Consider the following 11,394-nt stretch of genomic DNA (forward strand, 5'->3'; position numbering starts at 1 on the left):
GTTTCTGAGATGGCGTGGTTGGGAAAAGTTTGCCAAGTTGAAAAATACTGGGAGGAGAGGGGTGTTTTTCTGTCCTACAACTAAGTGGTGGGGTTTTTTCCTCAGCAGTTCATCTCAGGCTTTGTATCGCTTGCCTAGAAGGCTGAGGCCATATGAAAGAGACTTGGTAATTGCAACATGTAACCTGTTAGTTACATAATTTATAGATGTGTGCAGTTATATAATGTGTGTGTGTGTGTGTATATATATATAAAAAAAAAATTAGTAACTTGACCCAATTTTCCCCAATGCAAATCACAAGTGCACATCTGAAGAAAGGGGTGATTTAGGCTTGACAGGAAGAGAAAGAGTCAGCAAGCTCAGTGCTGAGCTGCCCAGGCAAAGTGGGAAACGATGAGGAGCCCTGACAATGGTGTTCCTCTAGCCTAGAGGAGAGCTCACTTAGAACTTCTTTACAGGAAGAAATGCATGGCAGTGTATTGATGGTGTGACCCGCCACCCCTTTATCATTTGGCCTGGAAAGAAGGAAACCTCTTAAACTCTTCACTGGCTTAATTCTGTTCTACACCCTTGACTCCTGTATCCCAGACACATGCCCTCATCATCAGACTTGCTTAACCTAGAGAGGTTGTTTTTAATATGCCAGTTGAAAAGCAAAATAGTTTCAAGAATGAACTGTTGATTTCAATAGGCACTTTATCCCCAAGGTCTTACATCTCTGGGCAGTAACCATTTGTCTGTACTCTCAAATCTCTGCGGCTCACTTTTTTGGGGTTTTTTTGTTTTTTTTTTTCGGTTGTTGCTCCTATAAACTGAAACCACTTCAGATGGATGGTTATGACAGTCTCATTTGATTGTGAGAAACTATAGTTAGTGACCATCTTTCCAGTAAGACAGAAGATTTGAAAACAGATTGGGTTTTTTTAGCCGAGTGCTCCAACCAGCAGACTTTTGTTTAAAACGAGACTGATCCGTACATGCAGCCAGTTGTCCGGTTGCTTTGTCGCAGGCCTTACCGTATGATGTGGTAGGTCTGCTGTCACAAGCGGTATAGGTAACAGTACAACAATGCTGCTGGACCTCTGAGCAGCATGAGTCTTATGTGTGACAGCAGAAATTTAAGAGACCGCAGATTTGAGCACCAATGTGGTTAATGATTAGCACTCAAGTTCCTTTGTAAATCTACCCTCAAATCCAAAACCAAGGGAATTTGAAATAGCTGATACAGGGGACCTCAGTTACAGAAACAGCCAGTGGCCCCTGCTCTGTGGCACTATGCTTTGATTTGCGTTTTACACTTTTGAGAAGCTACATTAAACATCCTTTCCTGTTTGAGGATATTATGTTTTTCCCCTGTTAACAGAGAGATGCTTACTTGAAAGCAGTATCTCAGTTGTGTGGAAGAATGTTTGAAACATTTTAAGAAAAGAATAAAAAGCTCTCTTAGGAAGAGTGTTTTTAATGCCTGAATGCATTACGCTTCAGGAAAGACAGCTGCATCATTTTGTATATTGTGAACAGGTTCTGAATGTGCCCATACGTGGTCACAGAGCGAGCTGTACAAGAATTATTAGCTTGTAATTCCACATTTATAGTAAGCCAGGCATAATAATGGCCAGTATTGAACAGGCTGTTACAGATCTGGACACAATGAACGGAGCAGGTCTTAACAGATCAAGTTCATTTATCAGCCACCGTCCCCCAGAAAGGAGAGGTACTCAGTGTGACACTGATTTATCTCTTGGACTGCACTAGCACATCTTGCTTTAATGGGAAATCAGTGCGAATAAACTGGCTCAGGTGAACTCTGCTTAGACTATCTGATCTCATGGTTTAACCAGGCATCTGGAGGAAAAAGGCTAATGTCACTTTGGCCCATGAATGAACACACATCTTGTTTTAAACACTCTGTCAATGAACAAGAATTGAACAGAATCTTGTCTGAACTTTCAAAAATGGTATTTTACTTTGTCAACTGTAACACAGTTTTTTCAAAAGTACAGTGGAACTCGTGCTTGCGCTGTGTCAGCAAATTCCTAACAGTACTGCAAAGATCAGCTTTTCTTTAACTTTCTTCCATGGGTGGGTCAGCTCTCTAGACAAGGGCACAAGTCACAAATAGGTTAAAGTCATAATAATATAATTGTCACATAAAATCTGCCTGCTGCTGTCCTCCTACAATAGGGTGCTCATAGTTATTCCCTCTATAGCATGTGCATCTTGAGAAAACATGCCATTATCACTGAGGACAATTTTTTTCCCCCTCTGCGTTACTTTGTTTATAGGTATCACTTGAAGGAAAAGCCATCATTTCCCCCGTGAATCCTGATGCTTAGTTGTGCTGGAGACCAAAAGTCTTGCTCCGAGACATTTTGAAGTCACAGCTCAGCTCTCTGTGCCTTTTCTTACCCATCACTGGGACCTCTGGCTCTCGGAATGTGGCATATTCTGAAGTGTCATTGGATCACAAAACCTCCTTTACTCTTTTTGAAGACAGGACCAGCTTGCAATGTAAATATACTTGCTAATAGAAACTAATTTTGCATAATAGTTTTTCTTAAAGATTTTTTTTCTTACAGGTGATCATCTGTTTAGCAATGCCCAAATCTGCTTTTCCTTCTATCTGTGAGGAATGATACATGGAAAAAGCATCCTATGTAGATACAGGTAAATGTTATTAAACTCTCTACAGCTCCCCTGGGAACATTTATAGTCTGAAATCCTGAATAGCAGCCTTCAAGTCAAGAGCAAGAACTGCACAAAGTTACACTCCCAGTGAGCTTGCAGAAACTCTGGTGTGATTTTGTGACCCTTTTAATAATAGTTTTTGTACACAATGGTGATGAGTTTGACTTATTTCTCAGATAAAGAAATTTGCTAAGTATGTGTGACTTCAGTGTCCACAGCAACCCCTCCACTCTGTCACCGGCTGGAAATGCTAACAGCATTCCTGTTAAAATGACGGGTTTTCCTATTAGTAAATTGGTACGGATAAGCCCAAACATGTAGTTACATGTCACGAAGCTTGGTTATGAAACCAGGACCTGTCACAGGTGTTTCTGTATTTTGGGTTTATCTACCCTTAACTGTTTCCAGCTTAACTCTCCTGGTGCTGCCTCACACAAGATCTTGGGGATTTTGGGGCAAGGAAATGTGGAAATGAGGAAGACAACCCCCGTACTCATCTGCTTGTACGTGCCTGCGTATGAAACACCTTTTCGCACGCGAAGGGGGGCACAAGGACAGGAGGGAGAGCTGCAGTTCGAAGCGGGGCAGCTACCCCCTGCCCCATGTGCACCCCGGCAGCGAGGGCCGGGGCGAGGCACGAAGCGTTGGCCTGGCGGCTGCGACGTACCTAACCCCGGTACCCGGATGTAAGGCGCGGTGTCCGCCCCGGGCCGGCGGGCGCCGCGGGGACCTTGGCGGGCCCGGGGGGCGGCGCTGACTTCGCGGTGCAGCGTGACGGCTCTTGCTGACGGGGGGGGTTCGCACCACTTCGTCCTCTCCTGACGCCTGCGTTCAGTTCGGAGCTGAGCCGTCCCCGTTCTGGGCAGAAGAGCCTCTGTGAGGAAAGCCGAAAAAGAGCCGCTCGAAAAGCGGAAGGTAACCTGAGACACGCGTAAAAGCCGTTTTACCGTCGGTCTCCCCTGCGCGCCACCTCCCTCTTTTGGGGACGGCGGGAAGCGCAGCCCGCGCTGGGCTCAGGACGGGGGGACGGCGGCCGCCCCGCCGCCGCGCGGGGACTACGCGTCCCGGCGTGCCCCGCGGCGGGGACCCAGCCTGCGCCGCGCCCCGCTCCCCGTGCCGCGGGCTCCACCTTGAGCCCGACCGCCGGGCCGGGAGTGAGAGCCGCGCTCAGGCGCGCCGCCGCCAGGCCCCGCCTCTCATCCTCCCTCCCTCCCTCCTTCCGCCTGCGTCGGGCTGCCCCGCCCGCGGGGGCGACGCCGGGGTGAGCGCGAAGATGCTCGGCGGGCACCGGGCGGGCGGCGGCGCGGGGCCTGGCTGCGAGCGTGCGCGGCCGCCCCCTGGCGGCGGGCGGGGCGGCTCTGGGCGGGGGCCCTCAGGCGTGAGGGGCTTCGGTCGGGAGGGGGAGGAGTGCCGCCCCGGGCTGGAGGGGGTCGGTGGAGCCCAAAAACGGGGCAGGGAGGGGAAAAAGGTTGGCCGAGGGGGGAGGACGGGTGGTCCTCAAGGGGCGGGGCGGCGGCGGCGTCCTGAGGGGGCGACGTGGGCTGCGGCTGAGGGCTGTGCAACTGCTTTGTGCTAAGGCACAAACGGTGTATCGCCGCGTTGGCAGTAGGCCTTATGCTTCCCCTATAAACACCTGCTTAACGCACAAGGAACTTCCACTGTTCTTTCTGAGAGTGGTAGAGTCACTAAGATTTTTTTTTTCCCTTCTCAAAGTGACTAGGAAGGGCAGAATGGTACGTTTCAAATAAGTTCTCTCCCCACAGGCAGCTTTTTGGGTGCTGTGTAGGTAAGCACATTCAGAATTATTTGGAAAATGCATATTGGTCTGACAACGTTTATATAAACAGTATAAGGTGCTTCACTTGTTGCTTAGGGGTGGAGCAGTTGGACAAGATGACTTCCAGAGATCCCTTCTAATCTATATTATTCCACGTTTCAAATGAAAGTAGAAGAGTAGGTATGCTCAGAGCTGGTAAGAGCAAAATACGAAGCAGCAAATCCTAATACAGCATTGCTGCAACAAGTAAGCAAGAACTTCCAAGAGTCGTTGTGGTAATTCTGTAAAAACAAAACAAACAAACAAAAAGAGATCAGTCACAATGGGGCAGGCAGAGTGAGACTTTGTTTCTAACAGAAAAAAGGGTTGATTGGTTGTGCCTTTAGTCTGCTGAGACAGCGAGAGCTGCCTTTAGTCTGCTGAGATGGCAAGAGTTACTGGGGTGCAAGACCTCTTGATTCATCTCTTGCAGACTAGCTACCTAATAAAGATTACCCAAAAGATTAGTCTTTCTGGTGAGGCAGTGGTGCCTATTTTATGGCTAAGGAATTGTCTTCATGCAGGAAGTACCTCTTTTTGTACACATTCTGTCGAAAGGGCTACCACCTGAGATGCAAGTACTTGATCCTCTTCCTGCTCCTAGGAAGCTGATTTCAGCTTGCTGGTGGAAGCAGGCATATAGGCTGATTTCAAGCACTTGTGCTTGCTTTTTTCAGAAAAGGACCATCTACTCTTTCAGCCCTTGTCACAGAAGACCAAAATTATTATGCTATTGTAGGAGTTGATGTTGTTCTTGTACGCTTGACGCCATGCGCACTTCTGGTTATCGCACATCAAAAAGGGTATCACAGGCTGAAGTCAGGCAAAGGGTAGGGTGGCAGGATTAAGAGATTGGACATTCTTCAGTGAGGTACAGAATGGCTTCCATATGTGTAAGAGCAACTAAATAGACCTGAAAAAGGGTATAGGGGGAGGGTGAAATGCAGAAGAGTAGCCTTTGAAGTTATGAACAGCATGGGGAAGACAGGAGAAATACATACTATTATTTAATCAAAAAGAAAATTAAGAACAAAAGGAATTACTTTTCCACAAATAATTAAACTCATTGCCTGAGGATGTTATGGAGACACAGTATAATTGGGTTCAAAAAGTGTTTATTCAAATGTATGGAAAAGAAGTTCATTACTATTGCTCAGATTCTGCCTCTGGCTCCTCAGGAAATCCCAAAACAGCTGATTGGTTTCTAGAGGTTGCAGAATAAAATATCATTCTACAAAAGTACTTTCTTATTACACTCCTTCCTAAACATCTAAGCTAGCCACCTCAGAATCAGTTTACATTTCAAAAAGGTTTTTTTTTTTTTTCTTCAAAAGCAGAAACGAGAAAACCTAAGGCTACTGGGAAAACATAGTATCATGTAGTGTTAACTTGGTGTTAAACTAGTGTAAATACAATAGCATCAAATCATGCCCAATAACGTTTGCGACATGGATGTCCAACACAGACACTTAGGATGGATCCAGACCTTGAGGCTAAATGACTTCAGCACGAGAATAGTGCTTGCGGGAACAATATAGTTACAACTGCTGCGCTGGCTTGGGATGAACAGCTGAATGATATGTTATGGCCTTCAGTTACACAAGTCACATATTTCATCAGCTGAACAGGAGTTATCATAACACTAGTATTGAAATGCTAGATTACATGCAGAATTTTTTTACTAGTTCAGAAATTATAGAGAATTAACTTGCATTTGTAGAAGCGGTGTCTAATTTAGTTCAAGTATGTATTTTTTTGGTGAATAAAATATTAGCTAATCACTAATTCTATAATCTGATGCTACAAAATGCTACAAGCTGTGAAGTTGACGAGAACAGCGGTGAATTATTCTCTTGCTACGCTGGACCTGAAATTCATAGTTTATTTGCAATTTGTGATTATTTTTGAAGATGGGCAAGGTTTGCGCCATTTTTGGAGGATCCCGAGGAATAGGAAAAGCTGTTGCAGAATTACTGGCACAGAAAGGCTGCCGCTTGGCGATTATTGCCAGGAATCTGGAAGTAGCCCAAACCACTGCACGTAGTCTGGGTGGTATGTATGCTGCTTTGCAATTACTCACTGTCCAATGCTTAGGTAACTCGTCAAAGTAGTAAGCCATTAAATAAACCTCCTTGTTTAAATAAATTAAAATGAAAATAAAGGCTGAGAAATTTGAAAGAAAAGCTGGATCAGTACAGTTTCGTTTTCACAGTATTCTTTGGGCAAGTTAAGTGTGTTACCTATTCTATCTGCCAGATAGAACTGTAAGATGAAAGGAATTGTTCAAGGTCACAACTGGGAGGTGGTATGAATTGAGTCATCATTGGCTCCTGACCAAGCCAGAACTGAGACCAGCCTGCTCATGCTGAACTTCTGATTTCAAAAGGCCAAAAGTATAAAACAAGAGATTGCTACGTAACTAATCAATACAATACTTGAAAATTGTCCCTATTTAATTCTCTAGAGATTGAATGGGCTCTTCAAGTTATAACTAATTCAACATCTGTTTTTGCAGTTGAGTTGATAAATTCTGAAGGTTTATGAATGGTATGCCATCTTTTGCTGTCATTATGGTGTGCCTTTATTTCAATACAGCAGGACATCTGGCACTTAGCTGCGATGTATGCAGTGAACAAGACGTCCAAAGTACTTTTGAGGAGATGCAGAGGAATTTAGGTCCTATTAACTACTTGGTTAATGCAGCTGGGATCAACAGGTTAGTTACTTGTTACAAGATTATCTGTAGTTCTGGTTGACAGCATCTTATTGTAAGGTGCTACGGGCCTTTGCACTTAGCAGGAGTATTGTTAATGAGTACGTCTGAAAACAGTATTAAGTACTCACCCATATTTTGTTCCTGATGATGGTAAAATTCTAACAGATGATAGAGCTTTCACTGCAGGTTCTGCATTCTGTGTTTGAGTTCTCCATTTACTACTCTTTCTTCCACCACTTCTCCCTGAAGTGGTCCAAACCAGTGTTTGATGCCTTTCTGCAAAGGAGGCTCTTTCTAGAAGCATAGCTAACTTTTTTCTTGCTGTGTGTTGTCCTTGCGATGTCATCATTTTGAGTGCTAGAATGTATAGAACCGTAAATATCCCCATTAATATTTCATTTATCAGTCATGTTTTATTATGAGTAAATGTGATCATTGGGGTTGTTCAGTGAGTTCTTCTGGGTGTTTTGGTCTGTTTGTCAGGGATGGTTTGTTACTGAGAACCAAGACGGAGGATATGATAGCCCAGATTCACACTAACCTTTTGGGAACAATGTTGACATGCAAAGCTGCTGTAAAAAGCATGATACAACAACAGGGAGGTGCTATTGTCAATATAGGTAAGTTACTTGTCTAACCCTGGGGAATTCTCTGTACTAGTTTTCTAGAAAGGTTTAGCAGGGGTAACGTGTTGAAATGTTATTTGTTACAATTGACTTATTTTCTTTGTATTCAGGAGTTCTATACTTAGCATTTCTTTATCAATGCTTGTTCTTTTGTGTAATTTCAGCAACTTCTAAATGTAAACCCAGTTTGTTTCAGTAATAAACACCTCAGAGTTTGTATTTCACTGAAAAAAGAATTTCACCATTCTTTATCAGCTCATTTGGTAGCTAAATCTACCAGTTGCTAGTTATTAACTAGGAATCAAATAGGTACAGTTGATTTCTTTTTTTTTTTTTTTTTTTTTTTTTTTTTCCTGTGCAAAGATACTTTTTTAGAAAGCTCTTCATTTTACTTTCCTGGTTCCTGTTGGTCAGGGGATATGTGGATTCCACAAAAAATGCAGATAATTGAGGGATTTGCTTATTCCAGCTGTAGGCTATAAAGTAAATTTATATAACAAATAGGATTGCAGCACGGTGGGGATTGGAAGGGACCTCTGGAGACCATCTAGTCCAACCCCCTGCTAAAGCAGGATCACCCACAGCAGGTCATCTAGGATCGCGTCCAGGCGGGTTTTGAATATCTTCAGGGAAGGAGACTCCACAACCTCCCTGGGCAGCCTGCGCCAGTGCTCTGTCACCCTTAACATAAAGAGTTTTTTCCTCATGTTCAGGTGGAACCTGCTATGCTCCACTTTGTGCCCGTTACCCCTTGTCCTGTTGCTGGGCACCACTGAAAAGAGCCTGGCCCCATCCTCTTGACACCTGCCCTTTAGATATTTAGAAGCGTTGATAAGGTCCCCTCTCAGTCTTCTCTTCTCCAGGCTAAAGAGCTCCAGGTCTCTCAGCCTTTCCTCATGAGAGAGATGCTCCAGTCCCCTCATCATCTTCCTAGCCCTCTGCTGGACTCTCTCCAGTAGTTCCCTGTCTCTCTTGAGCTGGACACAGGACTCCAGATGTGGCCTCACCTGGGCAGAGGCTGGAGGAGAACCTCCCTCGACCTGCTGGCCGCACTCTTCTTAATGCACCCCAGGACATCACTGGCCTTCTTGGCCACAAAGGCACATTGCTGGCTCGTGGCTAACTTGCTGCCCACCAGGACTCCCAGGTCCTTCTCTGCAGAGCTGCTCTCCAGCAGGTCGACTCCCAGCCTGTACTGGTGCATGGGGTTACTCCTCCCCAGGCGCAGGACCCTACACTTGCCCTTGCTGAAACTCATTAGGTTCCTCTCTGCCAGCTCTCCAGCCTGTCCAGGTCTCGCTGAATGGCAGCACAGCCTTCTGGCGTGTCAGCCACTCCTCCCAGTTTTGTGCCATCAGCAAATTTGCTGAGGGTGCGCTCTGTCCCTTCATCCAGGTCACTGATGAATATGTTGAACAAGAGTGGTGAACAAGACAATACTTTCAATCCTTTTCTTGTGATCTCGTTTTCCATTCTAAATATAAAACTAAAATGGTAAAGCTAGTACAAGGTTTCAAATTAGTAATGTAATCTTTTCTTCTTTTTGGTGCTTTTTCTGTTACAGGAAGTGTTGTGGGACTTAAAGGCAACGCTGGTCAAAGCGTATACAGTGCAACCAAAGCAGGATTAGTTGGATTTTCACGCTCTCTTGCTAAAGAAGTAGCAAAAAAGCAAATTCGAGTCAACGTGGTTGCTCCAGGTTAGTTTATAGGAAGTTCCTACATCCTTGACTATTGCAATACATAGTCATCAAGACCACTGGATGTTTACTGTACTCTGAAAGTAACTTAAGACAAATTGTTAGTTTCTTCAACTTTTATAAGTAAATGTTTTTAATCTCTTTTTTTTTTTTTCAGTTTAAAATATAATGCATTCTTTTACAAAACCTTCAGTCTTTTTAAGAATACTGAAAAATTTGGAAGAGCATGTCTACCTGTTCCTTTATCCCTTACTACATAATAAATGCCTTTTATTCCTTTCTTTGTCCTTCAAAACCTGCTGTCCTTGCAGATGGAAGGATTAGGACTAATTATATACAGACAGCTACACTACCTCCTGCTAGAGAATGCTTGTTACTAGAAAAACATGAAAGACCACGAGAAGCTGGCAAACATCTCTGTCTGTTCCTGTAGTAAAGGGGAGAGTCTGGAAGGAAAGTTCTGTGAGGACAAGGCTTTGATTTCACAAGACCATCTAGTCCAAGCAAACCACCACCCTTAAGGAAAAATCCTTCTGTCTTTTCTGACCTTTTCTACTTGTAGTTGTGCACTCTACCGCTCACCTTGTGCTGGCTCTAAAGCCTTGTCAGACCTCTACATGAACCAGTTCAGCTTGTGAACTAGGCAGGAAAAAGACTTTTCATTGTTTAGTGAGTTGGGCAGCTCCCTGAAGGGCCCAGTGCCGTCATAAAGGGGCACAGCTGTGCAGTAGAAAGCAAAACAGACTTTCCCTTCTCAGTGGCAGGTAGGAATCAGGTCAGATCAGCTCTTTATGAAGCTGCAGCTTTTGTGAGGAGCAGTTCAGCAGTGGGAAAACTGAATCTTAGAGAGCTGAAAATTGTAAAGGAATGTCTTTCAAGATTGGCAAGAAATATTCTTTGAATTAGTGCTATAATAGAAATTATGTAAGTGCTGTCAAAAGTTCTAAAATAGAATGGAAACTCTTGCAAGCTGTAGGGGCTTCTTACCAGAGATTTTATACTCCTGTTTTTATTGAGAATGTTTCGGTGAAATGACCTTATTTTGTCTTTCAGAAAAGTGATACTAAATATGGGTTTGGGGCCAAATTTCAGAATTACTTTTTTTTTCCCCCCCATAGACTTGTACAGATCTCTGCATTTTTATGATTACATCAGTGCTTCCAAAACCAGAAGACATTTTATCGGTTAGGTAAAAATTTGTTCTCAGCTATTAAATGATGTGGACTGACTTCTGAGGCTTTGAAGGATGGCAGCCGGAGCTGAATCCTGGTGGTGGATTTCACTCTGGAGGATTCCAGAGAAAATCTGCTAGAGAGATGTAGCTGATGGTTAGGTAACTTTTCAAATGTCTCTCCTTTCTTAGGCTTTATTCACACAGAGATGACTGCTCATTTGGAAGAAGATCAGTTGAAAAAAGGAATTCTCCTTGGAAGATTTGGGGAGCCTCACGAAGTTGCACAAGCTGTTGTCTTTCTCCTAGAGTCCCCGTATGTTACAGGAAGTACTTTAGTTGTAGATGGAGGCTTGCAGCTTATGACTTAACTGCTACCTTGAACAAGTCCCTACTTAAATGTCATGATGGTAACATATAAATAGATAGTAATTAAAGGGCGGGGGGTGTGGAAATTAGTTGAAGATTAATGTACGTAATTGACTTGATATTTTTTCGTCAGAGGGGAAGTTCAGCAGCAGTGAGTTCCGGCATGTGTAGCTACCTGAAAAGAGTCCGTTTGGTATTCTGACGTCTGTGTATGTAACAGTTTGAAAAAGGTCTGGTTTTGGTATTGTGATAGTTTTAAATAACATGCAGATACATTTTTGAAGCACTGTATTTTTAGAAAATCATGTT

At 43.9% G+C, this 11,394-nt stretch overlaps 1 protein-coding gene across 1 annotated transcript; it reads left to right on the plus strand.

Annotated features, from left to right (window-relative positions):
* The first annotated feature begins 3,921 nt into the window (after positions 1-3,921).
* CBR4 (carbonyl reductase 4) lies at positions 3,922-11,087 on the plus strand. Its single transcript, XM_086464443.1, has 6 exons — positions 3,922-3,949; positions 6,415-6,556; positions 7,100-7,220; positions 7,704-7,840; positions 9,411-9,545; positions 10,909-11,087. Exons 2-6 carry the CDS (start codon positions 6,415-6,417, stop codon positions 11,085-11,087), a joined length of 714 nt encoding a protein of 237 aa, XP_086320569.1. The 5' UTR covers positions 3,922-3,949.
* Positions 11,088-11,394: the final 307 nt, after the last annotated feature.

The sequence above is a fragment of the Leptosomus discolor genome, chromosome 4 (genome assembly GCF_034619465.1).
Source record: "Leptosomus discolor isolate bLepDis1 chromosome 4, bLepDis1.hap2, whole genome shotgun sequence".
Lineage (NCBI taxonomy): Eukaryota > Metazoa > Chordata > Aves > Leptosomiformes > Leptosomidae > Leptosomus > Leptosomus discolor.

What these genes read in the sequence shown, in the direction of transcription:
- CBR4 (XM_086464443.1), top strand. Translation starts at nt 6,415, where the DNA reads ATGGGCAAGGTTTGCGCCATTTTTGGAGGATCCCGAGGAATAGGAAAA. An exon ending in AATGCAGCTGGGATCAACAG is followed by an intron (nt 7,221 to 7,703) that starts GTTAGTTACTTG and finishes TCTGTTTGTCAG; the next exon opens with GGATGGTTTGTTACTGAGAA. An exon ending in AGGTGCTATTGTCAATATAG is followed by an intron (nt 7,841 to 9,410) that starts GTAAGTTACTTG and finishes TTTCTGTTACAG; the next exon opens with GAAGTGTTGTGGGACTTAAA.